Source organism: Pipistrellus hanaki, assembly GCF_964339955.1.
Source record: "Pipistrellus hanaki genome assembly, chromosome: 9".
NCBI lineage: Eukaryota > Metazoa > Chordata > Mammalia > Chiroptera > Vespertilionidae > Pipistrellus > Pipistrellus hanaki.
Window position 1 is genome coordinate 77,795,326 of NC_140511.1, and position 21,758 is coordinate 77,817,083.

The following is a 21,758-nucleotide window of genomic DNA, read 5'->3' on the forward strand; positions in this document are numbered from 1 at the left end:
AGTGCTGCCTGCCAGCGGCGGCCAGGCCTCCGCTGACCGTTCCTCTTCAGCTTTCGAGACCTCGCCGGCCGGCCCGGCCTCGGACACCTTGGACGGAGCGGCCCCAGGGCCCGTTGTCCAGAGCGCGGGGTCCCATCGGCGCCCTTCATTCATGTGCCACCGAGGAAGGAGGCCGCTCCCCTGCCTGACCTCTGCCCGCCACCGCCGCCTGTGCCCGCTCCCGGGGCTCGCCCGCCGCCCCCCGATGGCCTTCCACACGCTGCTGGACCAGGTGGGCGGCCTGGGCCGCTTCCAGCTGCTGCAGATGGCCTTCCTCTGCCTCACCTGCTTCCTGGTGTGCCCGCACGTCCTCCTGGAGAACTTCACGGCCGCGGCGCCCGCGCACCGCTGCTGGGTGCCCGCCCTGGACAACCGCACTGGCAACCTCACCGGCCACCTGCTGCGGGTCTCCGTCCCCCTGGACTCGGACCGGCGGCCGGACGGCTGCCGCCGCTTCCGCCGCCCCCAGTGGCAGCTCCTGCACCCCAACGCGACCGGGACCAACGCGAGCCAGGCGGCCACGGAGCCCTGCGCGGACGGCTGGGTGTACGACCCCAGCACCTTCTCCTCCACCATCGTGACCCAGGTGAGGGCCCGCACCCCCGTGGGTGCGCCGTCTGGGAGCTGGGGGGGGGGGGAAGGAATGCGGGTGATGTCACCAGCGAGGGGCCCCTGGCTGCTTCCTTCAGCAAGTATGCGTGACTCCAGCACACGCCACACGCCTACATGCTTCACGAGCGTGGGAACCCCGAATTGGCCGCGACCTTGCCATGGCCTCGCTGTGTCTTCCACAGGAAGGCCGACGGGGAAGCGGTTCGTGTGTGTAACGTGTTCACAATGTGTGTGAGGCCGGGGAGGCCCAGCCTCGCTGGGGAATGAGAAACACCCGGGAAGTGGAGGAACCCTCAGGCCACAGACTGTACGGCTGCAGCAGCCTGTGAGCAAGTCTGTGGTGGCATTCTGCCACCAGTAAGTGCATTTATTTATGTATTAACATGCGTCTTTATTGATGTCAGAGAGCAAGGGAGAAGGAGAGAGAGAGAAACATTAGTGACCAGATCGGCTGCCTCCTGCACACCCCCTGCTAGGGATTGAGCCTGCAACCAGGACATGTGCCCTTGACCGGAAATGAACCCGGGACTCTCAGTCCACAGGCTGGTGCTCTATCCTCTGAGCCAAACCAGCCAGGGCAGTAAATTTAAAGCTTCTCAAATGATTGTAGCCAGGATTGAGAAGTGCTGAGCATGAAATTAGCCAAGGCATTCATTTAGCCAGCGGGGCTAGAGGAGGTGTTGCAGGGGAAGCTATGTTTAAGCTGAGACCTGGTGACAAGGGGCAGCTGGAGGGACAGCTGGAGGGGAAGCCGGAGGGGCAGCCGGAGGGGCCGCTGGAGAGACAGCTGGAGGGGAAGCTGGAGGGGCAGCTGGAGGGGAAGCTGGAGGGGCAGCCGGAGGGGCAGCCGGAGGGGAAGCTGGAGGGGCAGCCGGAGGGGAAGCTGGAGGGACAGCCGGAGGGGCAGCCGGAGGGGCAGCCGGAGGGGAAGCTGGAGGGGCAGCCGGAGGGACAGCTGGAGGGGCAGCCGGAGGGGCAGCCAGAGGGGCAGTCGGAGGGACAGCCGGAGGGGCAGCTGGGGGGGCAGCTGGAGGGGAAGCCGGGGGGGAGGGGCAGCCGGAGGGGCAGCCGGAGGGGCAGCCAGAGGGGCAGTCGGAGGGACAGCCGGAGGGGCAGCCGGAGGGACAGCCGGAGGGGCAGCTGGGGGGGCAGCTGGAGGGGAAGCCGGGGGAGGGGGGCAGCCGGAGGGGCAGCTGGAGGGGCAGCTGGAGGGGCAGTGGAGGGGCAGCTGGAGGGGAAGCCGGAGGGGCAGCTGGAGGGGCAGCCGGAGGGGCAGCTGGAGGGGCAGCCAGAGGGGCAGCCGGAGGGGCAGCCAGAGGGGCAGCTGGAGGGACAGCCGGAGGGGCAGCTGGAGGGACAGCCGGAGGGGCAGCCGGAGGGACAGCTGGAGGGACAGCCGGAGGGGCAGCCGGAGGGGCAGCCGGAGGGGCAGCTGGAGGGACAGCCGGAGGGGCAGCCGGAGGGGCAGTCGGAGGGACAGCCGGAGGGGCAGCCGGAGGGGCAGCCGGAGGGACAGCTAGAGGGGCAGATGGAGGGGCAGCCGGAGGGGCAGCTGGAGGGGCAGCCAGAGGGGCAGCCGGAGGGGCAGCCGGAGGGGCAGCCGGAGGGGCAGCCGGAGGGGCAGCTGGAAGGGCAGCCGGAGGGGCAGCCGGAGGGACAGCCGGAGGGGCAGCTGGAGGGGCAGCCGGAGGGGCAGCCGCGGAGGACGAAGGCTGTGCTGTGAGGCCCGTGGAAGCCCGAAGCTGTCCCTCGGTCTCCCTGAGGGGAGGAGGCGGCTGTGACACTCGGCTGAGAGGCTCCTTCCCTTCCAGTGGGACCTGGTGTGTGAAGCTGAGACCCTGCAGTCCATGGCCAAGTTCTCGTTCATGGCGGGCATGCTGGTGGGCGGGGCCGTCTTCGGCCACCTGTCAGACAGGTGAGTGTCCCCTCCCCTCCCCACGAGCAGCAGGGCGCAGGGGCGCCGCCCCGCGTTCCGGCCCGCGCGGAGCTCTGGTCCATCCCGGACAGGAAGCCCCGTCAGACGTGTTATCGGCAAACACGTCCCCCGTCCAGTAGCTGCCTTTTCACGTTGCTGACGGTTTCCGTTGCAAATTCTTTCTAGTTTGGTGCAGTCTCATTCGTCTATTTTCCCTTCTGCTTCCCTCCCTGCCGGAGGAGACACGTCAGAGGAAGTGTGACTTAGGAGGCGTGTCTGCGGTCTCGCTGCCTGTTTTCTCCTGCGAGTTTTAGAGTGTCGAGTCTTACGTTTAAGTCTAATCCGTTCGGAGTTTACGCGTGGGCCTGCTGCTCGATGGTGGCCTGTTTCGTTGTTTTGCCTGCACCTGTCCGATTTTCCCAACACCGTGTATCGGACGGACTGTCTTTCCTCCGTTGTACGTTCTTGCCTCCTTTGTAAGATGTTAATTGGCCACCTCGTCGTGGGTTTATTTCTGGGCTCCCATCCCTCCCATCGTCCGAGACGTCTGTTTCACGCTGGTCCACGCTGTTTCGATCGCGATGGCCTCGTAGGATAGATCGGTGTCTGGTCTCGTGATTCTCCCAACTCTGTTCTTCTTTCTCCGTTTAACGCTTTTGGATTGTGGTTGACGGCCAGGGACTGAGACCACGCAAAGCACCACCTGGGCTGGAAGAGGACACGGGGCGGCAGCTGGCTTACATGGTGTCACTGCGCCCAGAGGCCACTGGCAACAGATTTCCAAACAGGAGGGCTGCTTCTGGGAAGATCTATTGTTTTTACTTATTAAATACATTTTATTGATTTTTTTTTACAGGGAGGAAGGGAGAGGGATAGAGAGCTAGAAACATGGATGAGAGAGAACCATCCATTAGCTGCCTCCTGCACACCCCCTACTGGGATGTGCCCACAACCAAGGTACATGCCCTTGACCAGAATCAAACCTAGGACCCTTGAGTCTGCAGGCTGATGCTCTATCCACTGAGCCAAACTGGTCAGGGCTGGGATGATCTATTGTTGATTCTTCCTCGTTTCAAGTGCAACGTCTCACAGAGACATCAGCTACCTGCCAAGAAGCCATCTTTGACCGAGATCAGTTTGGCTCAGTGGATAGAGCTTCGGTCTGCGGACTGAAGGGTCCCGGGTTCGATTCCGGTCAAGGGCATGTACCTTGGTTGCGGGCACATCCCTGGTAGGAGGTGTGCAGGAGGCAGTTGATGGATGTTTCTCTCTCATCGATGATTCTAACACTCTGTCTCTCTCTCTTCCTCTCTGTAAGAAATCAATAAAATATGTTTAAAAAAAAAAAAAAAAAAAAAAGAAGAAGCCTCCTTTGTGTCGGTTTTTGGACAGCCCGTGGTCATGCCCGCCTCTCCCCGCCCGCCCCAGGTTCGGGAGGAGGCTGATCCTGCGCTGGTGCTCCCTGGCGCTCGCCATCGCCGAGACGGGCGCGGCCTTCGCGCCCCTGCTGGCCGTGTACTGCGCGCTGCGCAGCCTGGCCGGCTTCTGCACCATGGGCGTCCTCAACAACAGCTCGGTGCTCAGTGAGTCCTCCCTCCACCCCCGCCCCCCTCCAGGCGCCCCGGTGTTCTCCCAGCCCTGCGTGGGCTCTGGGGTCCCCGATCGTCTGAAGCGAGCCCCGTTTGTGCTTTCTTGCAGTCATGGAGTGGACGGCGCTCCGCTTCCAGGCCCTGGGGGTGACCACGACCATCGGCGCGGCCAGCGTGGGCCAGCTGCTCCTGGGGGCCGTGGCCTTCGCCGTCCGCGACTGGCAGACGCTGCAGCTGGTGTACTCCCTGCCGCTGTTCGTCCTGTTCCTCTCCTCCAGGTGCAGCGCCCCCTCCCTGCGTCGGACGGGCCCCGGGGCAAGGGTCCCGGAAGGAGGACGCGGAAGGCGCTCCTGTGCGCAGGCAGCACCGGGCACGCGCTCCCGGCTGTTCTTGTTCAGGGTCCCGGGCCCAGGCCGGGCAGGGCCGCCAGGCAAAACAAGGACACGCAGCGAAACATAATTTTTTTTTTTTTTTAAAGTGAATTTCAGAGAAGCAACCACCTTTTTCTTTTTCTTTTTTTTTTACTTCTCATAGCCATTTTCAGGGGCTTAATGAGTTCAATGTCTTTAAGGCTCGTCACGCGGCTTTACGATGGCCAGCTTTCTCTAAATCTCCGCAGGAACACACTCAGGGAACCCGGCGTACTGGCTGGCTGCCGCATCCCCTTCTGTAGGACACCCCGAGCCCGGGGGTCACAAGCCAGTGAAACGTCACATAAACACGTTCTTCCGAGCGTGTCCAGAAGATCGCGAGGAGCGTAGGGACACCTGGCAAGCAGTGTAGCGGAATTCGACTTTAAGGGGGCACACCTCCTTTTTATTTGCTGCAACGGAGTCTGCTCCGTGGGCGGCGGCGGGGGGGGCCGACATGACGCCTCCTCTATATCCCCAGCCGTGAAGGTGTTGCGTGGAGAGGGCGCCCTCCCCGTGTCCTAGTTTCGGTCCCGGAGGCCCTAAGCCCCCTTCCCCAGTATAAGGAGGCGGAGGTAGGTATGGAGGGGAGGGCCGGCGCTGCAGGCAGAGGCTGCGGGCAGGGGCGGGCGCGACCGGCTGCCCCTCTGTGCCCTCTCGGACCAGGTGGCTGGCAGAGTCCGCCCGGTGGCTGATCACCGCCAACAGGCCGGAGGAGGGCTTGCGGGAGCTCAGAAAGGCCGCCCGCATGAACGGAAGGAAGGAGGCCGGAGACGCCCTGACCATGGAGGTGAGCGGGGAAGGGCGGCTGTGGGATGCAGGGGAGACGTGCGCTGACACGTATGCACCCCACATGGTGTGATGAATGGGAATCCCCATCATGTTACTCAGTGTCCCTGGTCCCACGTACGCGCCCCGCACGGTGTCCGTGCGTGAGTGAAGGGCGGGGATCCCCGTCGTGTTGCCCGGGGTCCCTGGTCCCCGGCGGCGGTCAGCGCGGTGTGAAGGGACGCCAGGGATGGGCGCGGCCGGAGCAACGGGACGCAGGGACTGTCCCCCACAGAGGGGTCACTCGCAGGGACCGAGCTTGTGTGGGGGTCACTTAGCAGCAGGTCCTCAGGGCTGGCTGGTGCAGCAGATGCAGGACGTCCTTTCCTTTAAAAATGTTTATTGGTGTCAGAGAGGCAGGGAGAGGGGGAGAGAGAGAAGCGTCCATGATGAGAGACAGTCATGGACTGGCTGCCTCCTGCACGCCCCCTACTGGGGATCGAGCTTGCAACCCGTGCACGGGCCCTGGACCAGAATCGTACCCGGGACCCTTCAGTCCTCGGGCCGATGTTCTTTCCACTGAGCCAGGCTGGCTAGGGCAGGGTTTTCTATTATATGAATGAATGATACGCACTCACCACATTGTCTTTATCCACCGATGGGAAGTTAGGCTGTGGCCAGTGGCTTGGCTTTTGTGACTAGTTCTCTAATGAGTGTGTGTGTGCAAATCTCTCTCCCGGATCCCGTTTACAGTTCTTTTGGAGGTAGACCCAGACGAGAAATTATGGCATCAGATGATGATTCTAATTTTAATTAAAAAAAAATCTTATTGATTTTTTTATGGAGAGGTAGGGAGAGGGATAGTTAGAAACATTGGTGAGAGAGAAACATCAACCAGCTGCCTCCTGCACACAGCCCACTGGAGATGTGCCCGCAACCAAGGTACATGCCCTTGACCGGAATCAAACCTGGGACCCTTGAATCTGCAGGCCGATGCGCTATCCACTGAGCCAAACTGGCTAGGGCTCTAATTTTAATTTCTTGAGGAACCTCCGTACTGTCTCCATAGTGGCTACACCTTTCACATCCCCTCCAGGGTGTCCTCTCCTCCACGCCCTCGCCAGCCCTGACCGTCTCTCTTCAATCACAGCTGTCCTGGCTGGTGTGAAGGGAAACCTCAGGGTGTTCCGTAACCATCACCGATGATGGGCACCTTCCCACGTGCCCGCTTGCTGTTTGTATGTCGTCTGGAGAAATGTCTGTTCCGTTCGTGTGCCCGTTTGTAAGTTGAGTGGTTTGGCTGTTTTGCTGTTGAATGGTCGGAGTTCCCTGCGTGCTGTGGCCATGAGCCCTGTGTCACACACTCGGTGTGCAAATGTCTTCTCCGATTCGCAGGCGCCTTCTCGTTGTGCTCACTGCCCCTCGCTGTGCGGAAGGCGTTGGGTTTGCTGTCGTGTCCCCCCCCACCCCCCCACCTCCCCATCCTGTCTATGTCGGCTTGAAGCCTGTGCTCTCGGTGTCACATCCAAGAACTCATTGCCAACACCAACGCCGAGAAGTTGCCTCTAGGAACCTCACAGTCTCAGGTCTCACACGTTGGTCTCTAACCATTGGAGGTGATGTTTGGGTGCAGCGTCAGATACGTTCCCAAGGTCACGCCCCGGCCTGTGGCTGCCCGGTGTCCCAGCGCCATTTGCTGACGACGACACTGTCCCATCCCCGTTGTAAATCCTTGGCGCCACGATCGGAGACCGACGGGCTGTGCGCGCATGGGCTCTGTGCTCTGTTTCCGGGGCCAGGACCACCTCCTTGGTGACTGGAGCTTTGTGATAGATTTTGAAATCAGAACATGTGATGCCTCTGGCATTTTTATGCTCGAAGAAGTGCTGTGGCTATTTATAGGGTCTCTGTTGTCATCTGAAACTGAGTGAAAACCAAAATAGACTCTCAGGAAAGGCTCTTTCTTCCCGACACAAACCGTGCGCAAAGGACGGCCAGCCCAGACCCAGGCTGAGCTCCCAGGTCTCTCCTGTCCGTCTGGCGTCCATGGGGTTTGGGCCACGACCCAAGGGCCCGCCTCGCTGCCCTCCCCGAGCTGACTGTCTAACGGGCACGCCCTTCGATGTCTTGCAGCCTCGTCCAATCTCATGTCCAGTGTCTTGGTGGCTACACCATTTCCTCAAGGCCCCCTGAGCTCCCTGACCACCCCCCGCCCCCCGCCCATGCGTCCTCCTGGCCGTGTTTGCGGTAGACAGAGAGGGGAGGGGGCCCCCTAGCCCTCTGCCGGGCCCCGTGCCCGCAGCGCTGTGTGCCCGGCTGGACTGGGGTGCCGTTGCTGCCGTTGCAGGTTTTGAGGGCCACCATGCAGGAGGAGCTGGAGGCGGCGCAGACCAAGCCTCCCGTGTCCGACCTGTTCCGCACGCCCAACATGCGCGCGAGGATCTGCCTCCTGTCCTTTGTGCGGTAGGCTTCCCGGCGTGCGTGGGGAAGGCTGAGTCGCGCGGGCGTGGCCCCCGTCTCTCCGAGGACACCCCGTGTCTCTCCGAGGACACCCCGGGCGTGGGCGCAGAGTCGGGGTAACCCACGAGGAAGCCATGGGAATGCGGCCTCGTTCAGAGATAGGCGGAGAGCTGGGAAGGACGGGCGGAGAGCTGGGGAGGACGGGCACGGAGCTGATGGCCCGCGGAGGCGTGCCCTCTGCCGCCCGGCCCCGCCGGGCTCATCCCGGAGCCGAGGCTGGGACCCTCGGTCGCGGCACATGTTTTGATTTCAAGCTTTCCCACTTGTTTGTTTCTAGTGTAATTTCAGTAAAACTACAAATGGTAACGCATACAGCAGCACAGCTCTGTGACTAGTCACGTGCGAATAAGCAGCCACACCCAGATCGGGATGGGAAAGGACGGGAAAAGCCTACAAGCCCCACCACGTGCCCGCGAGCACAACACGCCCCACCCCGGAAACACTTCCCAACCATCTGAGCCCATCAGCACACAATACTCCACGGCGGTTTTAAAGCCATGGTCCTGCAAAGATGTATTCTACAGAACCGACCAAGTCTTCATTCTTAAAAACAAAACAAAACAAAAAGAAAAACAAAAACATTTTTACTGATTTCAGAGGGGAAGGGAGAGGGCGAGAGAGACAGAAACCTCAGCGGTGAGCAGGAATCATGGATCCGCTGCCCCCTGCAGGCCCTCGAACTGGGGATCGAGCCCTGACTGGAATCAGACCGTGACCTCCTGGTTCACAGGTTGACGCTCGGCCGCGGGGCCGCCCCCGCGGGCTCTGCGCCTCACGCCGTCTGCCTCTCCTCTCCGCTCCCCGCAGGTTTGCGAACTTCATGCCGTTCTTCGGCCTGAGCCTGCACCTGCAGCACCTGGGCAGCAACGTGTTCCTGTTCCAGGGCCTCTTCGGCGCCATCACCCTCCCGGCCAACTACGCCGGCCTGCTGGCCATGAGCCGCCTGGGCCGGCGGCCGAGCCAGACGCTCTTCCTGGTCCTGCTGGGCAGCGCCATCCTGGCCATCACCTTCGTGCCTCGAGGTGAGGAAGGGGCGCAGGTTGGAGAACGGAACCCGCTCCCCCTTTTCCCGGGAGCTTACCCACACCGTGTGAGGCCGGACGGAAAGGGGAAATGCCTTCTAGCGGCTTCCCCAGACCAGGCTCCGGACGGAGGTCAGAGCCTGCCCTCCGGGGGCTGGGAGGAGGCAAAGGTCGGGGAGGTCAGTCCGGACACCAGGCTGTCTCCATGGACCCACGGATGATCTGGGGACAGCGACTCCCTCCGCTCGAGGTGCCTGAGTCTCGCGGTCTCCCCCGCAGACATGCAGACTCTGCGCGTGGCCCTGTCGACGCTGGGCGTGGGGTTTTCGTCGGCGGCCATCATGTGCTCCCTGGCCCACGGGAACGAGCTCATCCCCACCATCGTCAGGTATGGAGGCCCCACCGGGTCACACAGCCCTTTCCCGGCGGGAACGTGACAGCGGGGACAGACAGACCGACTAGCCACCAAAACAAGCCATTACAACAATTAGTTTAAAAAAAACATTTTCATTGATTTCAGAAAGGAAGGGAGAGGGAGTGAGAGAGAAACATCAATGGTGAGAGAGAATCGCTGATGAGCTGCCTTCTGTGTGTCCCCTACTGGGGATCGAGCCCACAACGTGACCTCCTGGGTCACAGGTCGACACTCAGCCATTGAGCCATGCCACCGGGCTAACAACAATTTATAGGTAAAGTTTATTTAAAAAAAATATTTTTTATTGATTTTTTTTTACAGAGAGGAAGGGAGAAGGATAGAGAGTTAAAAACATCGGATGAGAGAGAAACATCCATCAGCTGCCTCTTGCACACTCCCTACTGGGGATGTGCCCACAACCAAGGTCCATGCCCTTGACCGGAATTGAACCTGGGACCCCTGAGTCCGCAGGCCGATGCTCTATCCACTGAGCCACACCGGTCAGGGCTAGGTAAAGTTTATTTACGGCTGACTTTTTGCCAGGAGCCGGGTTGAGTCCTTTAAAATATTGTATCATCTCACATATTCTCCTGAACCGCTGAGAGGTGGATGCTGTGGGGAGAATATTTTCTAAGTAATGACAATGGCTGAGTGCTCTCGTGCAAGCAGCGGGAGAGCGTGTGTGAGACGGGCGGTGCGCGGTCAACCTTCGGTGTCTGGACGCGGCTGTGCGTCTCCCGCAGCCGGAGCGCGTGAACCCGCTGGCAGGTGCGGGCTCTGACAGGACTGCTTTTGCGTTGCTGCTTGCCCCCCCAGGGCCACGGCGTCCGGGATCGTGGCGATGGCTGGTAACATCGGGGCGGCCGTGGCCCCCCTCCTGATGATCCTGGCGGCCTACTCCCCCCACCTGCCCTGGATCCTCTACGCCGTCTCCTCCTTCGTCCCCAGCCTGGTCGTCCTCCTCCTCCCCGAGACCCGGAACCGGCCTCTGCCCGACTCCATCCAGGACGTGGAAAAGGAGTGAGTGGCCCTGCCGGCCCTGGGGGCGCTGGGGCTCTGGTCCCTGACGAGGAAGGCAAACAACACGGGGTCACCGCCCTCCGGCGGGTCAGGCCAGGACAGGGCCCTCCCCGCGGTGACCTCCGGCTGCCCAGGGGCTCCCAGGCCGCACGGACCCGCTCTGCCCAGCCGGCACCAGGAGGCTTCGTGGGGGAGGTGCCCTCCTGGGACACCCCCGCCTGGGAGGTTTCACAACCACGCGCAGATCCAAACACCAGCTTTAGCCCCCGGTGCCCTGGCCCCGTGAGAGCAGGGAGCTCGCTGGGACGCTGGTCCCTGGAGAATCTGAGGGGGGCAGGGAGGGGACAGATGCCCCCCCACCTCCCCACAGATGCCCATTTCCCAGGGAGGGAGGGCTGCCTCTGACAGTCAGACCATCTGGGGGTGCAAGTGCTGAGCAGAGAGGCAAGGGGGAGGCAGAAGGTGGCATTGGAGACGCCTGAGGACGGGGGGGGGGGGCTTTTGGGAAGGTTTCGCCCACTTCCCATGCCTTTTCCAAGTCCCTTTGGCCAACGACACATGCACAAAGCTGCCTTCCCCGGTCCCGGCCTGGGAACGTGGCCTCTTCCTCCATATCATCCACTCAGACCCTCAGGGCAGGGGCCACGGCTTTCATCAAAGGGGCCAAGGTGGGCGGAGGATTAGCTCGCTCTGAAGGACACACAACATGTGTGTTTTTTAATGTTTTGTATTTGTTCGGTGTTTTCCTTGTGTTTGTTCCAGGAGAAAAGGCTCCAGAAAAGCAGAAGAGCAAGACGCCTTCATAAAAGTGACCCAGTTTTAGGGAATTCCAGGAACGGACTGCAAACCCAGGAGAAAAGGGGGGTGGGGTGGGGTGGGGAGGGTCATTCCTAGGTGTTGGCAAACGTAGGGAAATAAATACATAAGTTAAAAGCTGTAGTGAAAAAGGTGTTTCCCACCGACAATTGCAGTCCTAAATAACTATGTATGAAACACCTGTGATTAATCATACGCAGAAGTGTGAGAAAGGTCATCGTGCTCTTAAAAAATCAAGTGCACCGTCTCACTTGGGATGGGGCAGATGCCGCGTGGGCCGGGGGGCCGGGCAGGACAGACCCCACACCTCTCCGGGCCCGCAGCGAGGTCCCCCCTGGACAAGGAGAAAAGGAGAAGCAAACATTGAGCTGACTGGATGCACAACCTGGAGCCTCCGGCCGCTCGCAGGCAGGAGGGGCCTCGGCGAGGAGGCGGCCTGTCCTTTCCTGAGCGACAGGTTTGCGCTGCCGGTCGCCCGGCTTCAGAGAAAACCCCCGCAGCGCCGCCCCGAGGCAGCACCCAGCACCCCACGTGGGACCGCGGGCAGGATCGCGCCCACAGCTCCGGATCGGGGGCCAGAGTGGCTTCCCTCCCGTGGGCGTCTCACAGAGGCTTCACCTCAGACACTGACACGGAGCCTGGGGGCGCCATGCGTGTGGGGTGCCCCCCGCGCGGCCTCAGGACCGAGGAGGGTGGGTGAGCCCCTCCGGGAGGGTACCCCCTCGGCCTGGGCTGCCTGCAGCCACCGATGCCACAATGGAAGTGCTTACAATGAAACGGAACTTTGGATCCTGGTTCAGAGGCGGTCTCGCTCTAGCCTGTGTAACGGGCTGAGGGACTGAAGGGAGCCGATAGGAACTCAGTGGACTCTCGGCGAGGGGGGACGAGCTGATGTGGGGCCTGGAGGCAATGGCTATGCCTGGTCGGGGTTCACAGACACGGGGTGCTTAGCCACCAGCGCCGGGCTGAGCAGAGAGGCCCTCCCTGGGGAGGACAATCAGTGACACCCCCCACCCCTCGCCCTGACTCCAGTGTCTATGTTCTAGGAGGAGCTGGAGGGGGGATTGCTAGGAAAAGAACGGAGGGGGTCAATCAGAGAGTTTCATTGCAGGGCCCTAGCGGTTTTAGCTCAGTAGGTAGAGCATTGTCCTGCAGACTATAGGGTCCCGGGTTCGATTCCAGTCAAGGGCACCTGCCTCGGTTGCAGGCTCTTCCCTGGCCCGGGCCCTGGTTGGGGCACGTGCAGGAGGCAACCAATCGATGTGTTTCTCTCACATCCATGTTTCTCTCTGTCTTTTCCTCTCTCTTCCACTCTCTCTAAAAATCAATGGGAAAATATCCTCAGGTGACGATAAAAAAAAGAAGGAAAAAAAAAGAGTTTCACTGCAGGTCTACTTTCCCCAAATGGGAGAAAGGCTCCTGGGAGGTCCTAACAGCTTTAATGGCTCCCTCCTGCCCTCTCCCAGGGCCTCCTCATTGCCTAGACGTTCCCTCGATTCCTCGGGTGGTTTCAGCACCCCCCGATGACTGCCAACCCCCGTCATAATTTACATCTTCCGTCACGTCAACATTCGTCCAAAGGCAAAAACCATGCCTTGCTTTCCCTCATTCACACAGTAGAAGGCCCATTAAGTTATTCTACATACTAGAAGTCCGGTGCATGACATTTGTGCACAGGGATGGGGTGTGGGGTGTGTGTGTGTGTGTGTGTGTGTGTGTCCCTCAGACCAGCCTGCACTCTCTCCATTCTGGGATCCCTCCACAATCCAGGACTTCTGGCTCCCAACCACTCACCCGCCTGCCTGCCTGATTGCCCTTAACTGCTTCTGCCTGCCAGCCTGATCACCCCCTAACCACTCCCCTGCTAGCCTGATCAACGCCTAATTGCTCCCCTGCGGGCCTGATTGACCCTAACTGCCATCCCCTGCATGCCTGATTGCCCACAACTGCGGCCATCTTGTATCCACCTGGGGGTGGCCATCTTGTGTGTTGGAATGATGGTCAATTTGCATATTACCTCTTTATTATATAGGATTATTATATAGGATTCATCTGAAGTCAATGAAAACAGGAATTTCAAATTTTCTGATACTGATAAGGTAGAAAAGCAAGATAAAGGGTCTTATTGGTTATACTTTAAATTAGGGCTTTTAAGTAATCCTGTGAAATAAAAGGCTAATATGCAAATTTGCCCCTAGATTGAGAGTTCAACCGGGAGTTTGACCAGGGGGCGGGGCCAGTGGGCAAACTGCCTGTGGCCCCTCCCCCTGTCTGCTCCACCCCCAACCAGCCCCCCCAACCCTGATCAGGGTGGGCCCACTGGACCTCACCCGTGCACGAATTCGTGCTCCGGGCCTCTAGTAAAGAACAAAGCTACGTGTGATTTTTACGAGGAAAATATTTCCTGGGAAAGGTGTTCTAGGCTAAGGCTCAGCTGCCCCTGAGCAGTGGGACCAAGGTCTTCGGATCCCTCCTCCCTTGAACGGCACCGCGGGTCACCAAGGGCAGGGCTGCACGACCCGGACAAGCTAGAGACACGTCGGTTTCACAAAAAGGGTGTCTGTAAGGAGTTCTTATTACTGAGAACATTCCAGAAGCTTTCCAGGATGTACCTGATGGTGTGCAAGCATCACAGACGAGGTTCGGCCTGAGGAACAAGCCGTCTGTAGAGAGTGGGATGACGCTCACCGTGCTCACAGCTGGGTAATAAATATCGGATTCTCCCCTCCCTGCGAGTCCAGGGGTCCAGTCACACGCACGGGGCACACTTCTAGCGGGGTAACGGGATACACCCAGGCTCTTCCGGAAGCTCTCGCGTTCCTTACGTGGGGCGGGCGGGCGGGGCGCCCGGGGAGCAGAGGGAGGCCGCCCTCTGTGCCGCAGCCCGGCTCCTCCGCTGGCGTCCTCAGTCGCTCCCGGCGGTGACTGCTTTGGGCCGGATGCTCTCCACCACGGCCGAGAGCATGGCTCCCGCCGCCTTCGCCCCTTGCACCAGGACCTCCTCCACCTGCAAAGCACACCGCCCACAGGGCACTCGGGCAGGGTCCTGGGCTGGCGTCCGGCCCCCCGCCACCTCGCCATCCCCTTCAGGAACCGGCCCGCCCGGAGCCTCTTCCGGGAGCAGGAAGCAACCTGTGCTTCAAGGTCAAAGACCCCAGAGCTGCCAAACCCAGAGAAGCCAGGGCTGCCGGCTCAGTAGGCCCTTTCCCTGGTGTGGGGGGCACGGGGCTCCCGGTCCCTTCCTGCCTCACAGCCATTCAGCCCGGGCCCGTTCTGAGGAAGAGGGGCGGGGGGGGGGGGCTCCTGAATCCCCTGACCCCGGATCTCCTCTTTGTGTGCAAACGCTCGAGGGCTGGGGGCCCCTCACCCCAGCGCCCACCTGGGCCTGGTGCTGCCGCGGGCCTCACGGGGTGGGGTTGGGGGGTGGGGGGTGCAGAGGAGGAAGATGCGGAGAGTGAGAAGCAAGAGGGCTAGTGTGGGAGGCCCGCCCCCCAACCCCACCCCTTCTCCGGGAGATGGGGCAGCACAGTACGGAGAGCGATGCTGGGATCCGCCCAGGGTGTGAGGAAAACACGGGGAACGTGAAGAGAACCAGGAAAAAGGACCTGCCTCATTTAATCCCTGATTTCTAAACACCTCCTGCACGGCGATAGCACTTCCTCTGTGCTTCCAGAGGCTAACGAGAGAGCGCACACTGGCACCGGGACTCGCCCTCAAAGCTCCAATGCCACAGTGACTGTCCCCATATTATAGGGGGTGAGGGGCGCACACACCCAAAGGCAGTGGGGCCAGGCGGGTGTGTGGTGACACCGGTAGGTGACAAGCTTACTCACCACCACCCATGGAAAGGGGGCGCCACAGACCATCAGCCAGGGCGAACATGGGCCACATGGCCTGGTCGATGGGTTGTTCAGAGCGGCTGGGAATCCAGTGTTTAATATAAAATTTCTATATTTTTAAACACAGGCAAATAAGAAATGCTAGTCGCTCAATTTGCAACGTTAGCAGCTAAGCACCTGCCTCGGTTAACCCGGTCTGTAAAGGCAGGGACCGTCTTGGAGGCAACATGGCTCCACCAAGGAGACCAGGCCAGTGATGGCCCAGCCGGCCCCACCAGTGGTCCGACCACGTTGCCCACTGCCTGCTGGCCCCTAGGCACACGCACCTGCTGGTTCCGGGGCACACACACCTGCCGGCTCCCGGGCACACGCACCCGCCAGCCCCCGGGCACACACGCACCCGCCGGCCCCCGGGCACACGCACCTGCTGGCTCCGGGGCACACGCACCCGCCGGCCCCGGGCACACGCACCTGCTGGCCCCCAGGCACACCTACCCGCTGGCCCCCGGGCACACGCACCCGCCGGCCCCCGGGCACACGCACCTGCTGGCTCCGGGGCACAGGCACCCGCTGGCTCCGGGGCACACGCACCTGCTGGCTCCGGGGCACACACACCCGCTGGCCCCTGGGCACAGGCACCCGCCGGCCCCCGGGCACATGCACCTGCTGGCTCCGGGGCACACGCACCCGCCGGCCCCCGGGCACACACTCACCCACCGGCTCCCGGGCACACGCACCTGCTGGCTCCGGGGCACACACGCACCTGCTGGCTCCGGGGCACACACGCACCTGCTGGCTCCGGGGCACACACGCACCTGCTGGCTCCCGGGCAGACCCACCTGCTGGCCCCCGGGCACACCCACCTGCTGGCCCCCGGGCACACCCACCTGCTGGCCCCCGGGCACACCCACCTGCTGGCTCCGGGGCACACCCACCTGCTGGCCCCCGGGCTCACGCAGCTGCTGGCTCCGGGGCACACCCACCCGCCGGTCCCCGGGCACACACCCACCCGCCGGCCCCAGGGCACACGCACCTGCTGGCTCCGGGGCACACGCACCTGCTGGCCCCCGGGCACACACGCACCTGCTGGCCCCTGGGCACACGCACCTGCTGGCCCCCGGGCACACACGCACCTGCTGGCCCCTGGGCACACGCACCTGCTGGCCCCCGGGCACACATGCACCTGCTGGCCCCTGGGCACACCCACCCGCTGGTCCCCGGGCACACACGCACCTGCTGGCCCCTGGGCACACCCACCCGCTGGTCCCCGGGCACACACACCTGCTGGCTCCGGGGCACACACGCACCTGCTGGCCCCTGGGCACACCCACCCGCTGGTCCCCGGGCACACACGCACCTGCTGGCCCCTGGGCACACCCACCCGCTGGTCCCCGGGCACACAAGCTCGCCGGCCCCCGGGCACACACGCACCTGCTGGCTCCGGGGCACACACGCACCTGCTGGCCCCCGGGCACACGCACCCGCCGGCTCCTGGGCACACGCACCCGCTGGCCCCCGGGCACACAAGCTCGCCGGCCCCCGGGCACACACGCACCTGCTGGCTCCGGGGCACACACACCTGCTGGCTCCGGGGCACACGCACCTGCTGGCTCCGGGGCACACGCACCCGCCGGCCCCCGGGCACACGCGCCCGCCGGCCCCCGGGCACACGCACCTGCTGGCTCCGGGGCACACTCGCCCGCCGGCCCCCGGGCACACGCACCTGCTGGCTCCGGGGCACACGCGCCCGCCGGCCCCCAGGCACACGCACCTGCTGGCTCCGGGGCACGCCGTAGCGAAGGTCGTTGACGAAGTGCTCGCAGTTCCCGTCGATCAGGCTGTACTGCACGATCTTGTTGATCATGTTGTGCGTGCGCTGGAGGATCTTGTCCACGGGCAGCGGCAGGTACGTCCCGTCCAGCTTGTTGTTGACCTTCCAGGAGCAGCCGTGCAGCACGTCCTCCAGCCGGCTGCACTTGACCACCGCCCGGTTGCTGAAGATGGAGGTGATGCTGCCGGCCAGGAATTCCTCCCCTGAGGCCAGAGGAAACAGAGGCTGCAGAGCCGCCGGGGACAGCGGGGCCGAGCCCGGGCGAGCCGCCGCCCTCCGGGGCCCCAGTTTCCCCATCTGTCGGAGCTGTGCAGGGGGTGGGGAGCTGGAGTGGATGAGCTGAAGGACCAGCCTGCCCAGGAAGCCGGGCCTTGCACTGCGCCCCGCTCTCCACCCACGGCCTCGCTCCTGGAGCTCTAACAGCCGAAGGCCTGGCCCCGACGGCACTCCGTGTCCTCCCCGCCAGACGCCAGGTGCCTCCACACGTGTGCCGAGCGCCCGCCGTGTGGGCATTGGCTCCTGGGTAAGGGGCTAACGTGTGGGTCCATGACACGTGTCCTTCCGTAGCCACGGCCAGGGCGCAGGCACGTTTACTGCTAAGTGGGGTGTTTACTGCTCAGAGGGCCGCGCCGAGGACACAGGCTGAGCTGGGCCGCTCCACTGGCCCGCCCGCCGCCGCCAGCGTGGCCTCGCTCTTACTCGGGGGCGCCAGGTGGACCACACGGTCGCCCTCCACGCAGATGGCCCAGTGCTCGTAGCCGATTCGGAAGATCTCGATCAGGTCCCCAGGTCTCGGTCTCAGTTTACCCTACGATGGAAAAAGGTGCCAATCCATCCAAGGCCCATGTCTTCAGGACCCCGAGACCCTATCCGGGCACGGGCCGCCCTCCATAGGGCACGGCCGCCCTCCGTAAGGGGCATGGGCTGCGGGAGGAGCGAGGGCTCCTGCAGGTGCCTCAGCTGGAAGCTGCACGCAGGCTGAGTGGTCTCGATGGAGGCACAGGTGGAGGGACTTTGCAAGAGGAAGGGGCGCTCCTGCCATGTCTGGCTGGGGGAGGGGACCGCGGTCCGGGCCGTAGGGGGGTGAGGACATCTGGGGAGCTCTGGGGAGCCCAGATCCCTCCGTCCCCCCCCGCCCCAGCCTCGGCCTGGGGATCGCCTTTGTGGGACCTCCGCCCCCAGCGCTAACGTCACGCTGCCTGCGTGCGTCCCGCCCAGCGCTGAGGGGGAGCTGCCCGCCTGCACCCCCGGCTAAGGACATGGCACTGCCCGCCTGCACCCCCGGCTAAGGATGTGGCACTGCCTGCCTGCACCCCCGGCTAAGGATGTGGCACTGCCTGCCTGCACCCCCGGCTAAGGATGTGGCACTGCCTGCCTGCACCCCCGGCTAAGGATGTGGCACTGCCTGCCTGCACCCCCGGCTAAGGATGTGGCACTGCCCGCCTGCACCCCTGGCTAAGGACGTGGCACTGCCTGCCTGCACCCCCAGCTAAGGATGTGGCACTGCCCACCTGCACCCCCGGCTAAGGACGTGGCACTGCCCGCCTGCACCCCCGGCTAAGGACATGGCACTGCCCACCTGCACCCCCGGCTAAGGACATGGCACTGTCCACCTGCACCCCCGACTAAGGACATGGCACTGCCTGCCTGCACCCCCGGCTAAGGACGTGGCGTTGCCCGCGTGTGTCCCTGTTCAGTTCAGCGCTGACCTGACGCTGTGGGGGAGGGGAGCTGGGCTTGACGGGGGACCTCAGGCTGTGTCTCCCCCTCCCCCCAACCCAGAGGGACTTGATGGGGGTGGGGCCAGCTGGGTCTGGGTCTCTTGCATTTTCGAAGTGCATGTGGTTGTGGGCGGGGACTTGACTCTGGGTTCTGCAGTGTGCCCCAGACTCTGACAGGAGAGAGATTTTCATATACATTTACTAATTTTCTTTCCTCTCTGACACTTCTATTATAGGAAAAGGGCAAACAGAAATATTAGAATATTTCTTCTAATCAAGTCCCTTTTAATGTGCACGAATTTCGTGCACCGGGCCACTCGTACCTCAATAAAGCTCAATAAACAGCTCAACAAAAAAAAAAACGGTTACTACAAAACTAAAAAGCCACAGCCGACATCCCAAGTCAGGATGCAGTTCGACCTGCCGCTCGGTGCAAATGGAGTGCCCTGTGGTTGTAGAAAAGGCCAGGGCCTAGGAGCCCGGGGCACCCACCTCGGCCGCTGGCTTCGTTAACTGGCCGGAGCTCTCAGACCTCAGGGCCAAGCTGGTCTCTGTTCTCTTCTGGCTGGGCGTGGCCTCCGCGTTGACTCCCAGCTTCTCCCTGGATGAGTTTTGCGATCATGTAGTGAACGGAAACACGTCTTCACAACAACGGGACACTCTGCATTACTTCCGACGAGTGACTTTGTCACCTTTCACTTTTGAGATCCTAGGACACGCCCCCCCCCTCCTCCCGGAAGTTTGCTTTGGGGACACCATCCACTGCCCCACAGGAGGACGGCCGCTTCCTGCTCTCCAGATTACTGTTTTAAAACGCTAGTGGTAACAGTGGGTAGCTTTCAGAATGTCTGTGTTTGCTAACAATATTTTTTGAACGTTTATCCAAGTGATACTTGCATATAGCTTTGTCAAAAAATGGCAACAGGCCCCAGCCGGTTTGGCTCAGTGGATAGAGCGTCGGCCCGCAGACCGAAGGGTCCTGGGTTCGATTCCAGTCAAGGGCACAAGCCTGGGTTGCGGGCTCGATCCCCAGTGTGGAGCGTGCGGGAGGCAGCCCATCAATGATTCTCTCTCGTCATTGATGTTTCTATCTCTCTCTCCTCCTTTCCTCTCTGAAATCAATAAAAAAATTAAAAAAAAAATGGTAACAGTACATCATGGCTTCTAATGAGATGCAAGAGGCTCTGCTCCCTCCCAGAGTCCTGTCTGAGCCGCTCCTCCCGACAATCAGCTCCACGTTCCTGAGAAATCCCGTGGAGCCCCAACACTGTGGCCGCAAGCAATGTGACAGAAATCGGAATCCTGTCCCTCCAGACAGAATATTGCAGGAGAGGACTGGCCCTGGGGTGGAGATAGAAGAGGGAAATACACTAGAGCCCAAAAGACCCGGGTTCGAGACCTGGCTCTCATAGCCGTTGCCCAACCTTGAGCTAGTAAATCAGTCTGTCTGCAATGCGTGTGACGGTCTCTGAAGCAGACGGTGATGTTGGTGTCACAGCGCTGTCAGGAGGCTTACATGAGAGAGCGTGTGCACCTATCCGGCACAGCACCAGCCCCAAAAGGCGTTTCCCTGACCTTGCCCAGCGGTAACTCTCCCCTGAAGGGTGGTGAAGGGGTTGGGGGGCGGCTGTCGCATTTGATGCGGGTCGGGACACTCAGCCCCTCGGGAGTTTACAGAGAAGCAAACCCCGTGTCAATGGAAGGGAACTGAGGAGCTGGCTGCATCCCGCCCTGGCCACCAACTGGCCTGTTGGAAGGTCCTTCAAAGCAGTTGGGCCCTCCGGTTCTGGAGAAGGCCTTTTGGGGAGAAAACGCCCCCTGTGGCCAGGCCCACACCCGCCTGCTGCCCACTGCTTAGTGGTTTGCATAGAAATCGCGCCCAGATTTGCTTTTGCAAAACCCGTCCTCCAAAAGGCTCTCCGGCTCAGAGCCAGGCCTCCCGGGCGGAGAACTCACCCCTCCTCCGACGGGCCCTGCTTGGGCGAGAACTGGACCAGCGCCTGAGAGGCCGGGGATTCTTCTATTTTAAGAAGAAGAAGAAGAAAAAAGGCAATTTAAGCCCCACCGCCTTCCCTGGAGGCTGAACCTGGGGGAGGTGGGCTGGCAGCTCTGGTCCAGGGCCTGGCGGCCGGCTGGCCGGGCTCGTTCTTGGTGAGCGGAGGGGTTTGTGGGGACGCTGGAGAGGGCCGTCCCTCTGGGAAGGAGAGACGGGAACTCCAGGGCACAGGATCTGGGCGAGGAGGAAGGCAGGTGTCTCTGTTCCAGATTGCAGACACCCCGGGGCTGCCCTCGCCGGTGCGGCTCAGTGGATAGAGCGAGGACCTGCGGACCGAAGGGTCCCAGGTTCGATTCCAGTCAGAGGTGCCTGCCTGGGTGGTGGGCTCCGTCCAAGTGCAGGAGGCAGCGGATCGATGATTCTCTCTCATCATTGATGTTTCTATCTCTCTCTTCCTCTCCCTTCCTCTCTGAAATCAATGAGGAGGCCGCCTGCCCCACATAAGTTAGTAATAAGCCATCATTCCCGCTTATCCGCTCGTTCCCGTTAGCAGGCATTTCGCACAAACGAACGTCTACAAGAAGGACTGGAAGACACCAAGGTGGCTTTTCTGGGGGGACCACCCAGCGTGGCAGCTCCAATGGGGACCCCCTGCCTCCCCCCAGCGCCCCGCCCCCGCCCCGCCGACTGTCAGGAGCCGCTCGCTCCGCACCTGGCCCCCTACCTGCCGTTCTTGGGGTCCGTTTGGGCCCGAACCTGGGGAACTTCGCGGGGCAGAGCCGGCCCTTCCTCCCCGCCTCCGGGCTCAGGCCCATCCTGAAGCTGTGGGTGCGGGTCCTGGCCTGGCAGAGAGGAGGCAGGCCGGTCCCGGTGGGCGTGGCCCCAGGTCCCCGGTCCCGGTCCCGGTGGGCAGAACGCGGAGGGCGATGGGGGTGAGGGCCGCAAACGGGCGGGCGCGGGGCGCGGGGCGCGGGGCGCGGGGCGCGGGGCGCGGGGCGCGGGGCGAACGGACTGAGCGCACCCAGGAGAGAGGGCGCCAAGGGGTTGAGCGGAGAGGCGGGGCAGGGGTCTGGGGGCTGCTCGAGGGATCCGGGGACACGCAGCACAGAGTGCGCACAGGCTGGGAGGTGGCGAGGGCGCGGCTGGAGGAGCTGGAGGTCACGGGGGGGGGACGGGGGGGGACGGGGGGCGGGGGCGGCGGCGGAGAGCGGGTGGAGGCCCGGTGAGGAGGGACTGGGGCTGCTC

At 62.3% G+C, this 21,758-nt stretch overlaps 2 protein-coding genes across 3 annotated transcripts; one reads left to right on the forward strand and one right to left on the reverse strand.

The window, feature by feature from the left end:
• LOC311627977 (organic anion transporter 7-like) lies at positions 1–11,273 on the forward strand. 2 transcript variants are annotated; one of them, XR_014795960.1, is made up of 11 exons: positions 1–625; positions 2,463–2,566; positions 3,995–4,149; positions 4,265–4,433; positions 5,232–5,355; positions 7,681–7,796; positions 8,584–8,660; positions 8,737–8,875; positions 9,155–9,263; positions 10,107–10,310; positions 11,073–11,252. XR_014795960.1 is itself a non-coding variant. In XM_084894797.1 (10 exons), the coding sequence occupies exons 1-10, from the start codon at positions 152–154 to the stop codon at positions 11,131–11,133; spliced, it is 1,731 nt and encodes a 576-aa protein (XP_084750923.1). In that variant the 5' UTR covers positions 1–151; the 3' UTR covers positions 11,134–11,273. The 2 variants fall into 2 exon arrangements, 1 of the variants encoding a protein (XP_084750923.1); XM_084894797.1 differs by lacking the exon at positions 8,584–8,660 and having other exon boundaries at positions 8,661–8,875; positions 11,073–11,273.
• Positions 11,274–14,031: 2,758 nt separating this feature from the next.
• LOC311628492 (phospholipase A and acyltransferase 5-like) lies at positions 14,032–21,328 on the reverse strand (the record flags this gene model as incomplete). The annotated part of the gene is made up of 6 exons (XM_084895709.1): positions 14,032–14,133; positions 16,737–16,999; positions 17,496–17,604; positions 19,010–19,118; positions 20,474–20,537; positions 21,238–21,328. 6 exons carry the CDS (start codon positions 21,326–21,328, stop codon positions 14,032–14,034), a joined length of 738 nt encoding a protein of 245 aa, XP_084751835.1.
• Between the last annotated feature and the right edge of the window lie 430 nt (positions 21,329–21,758).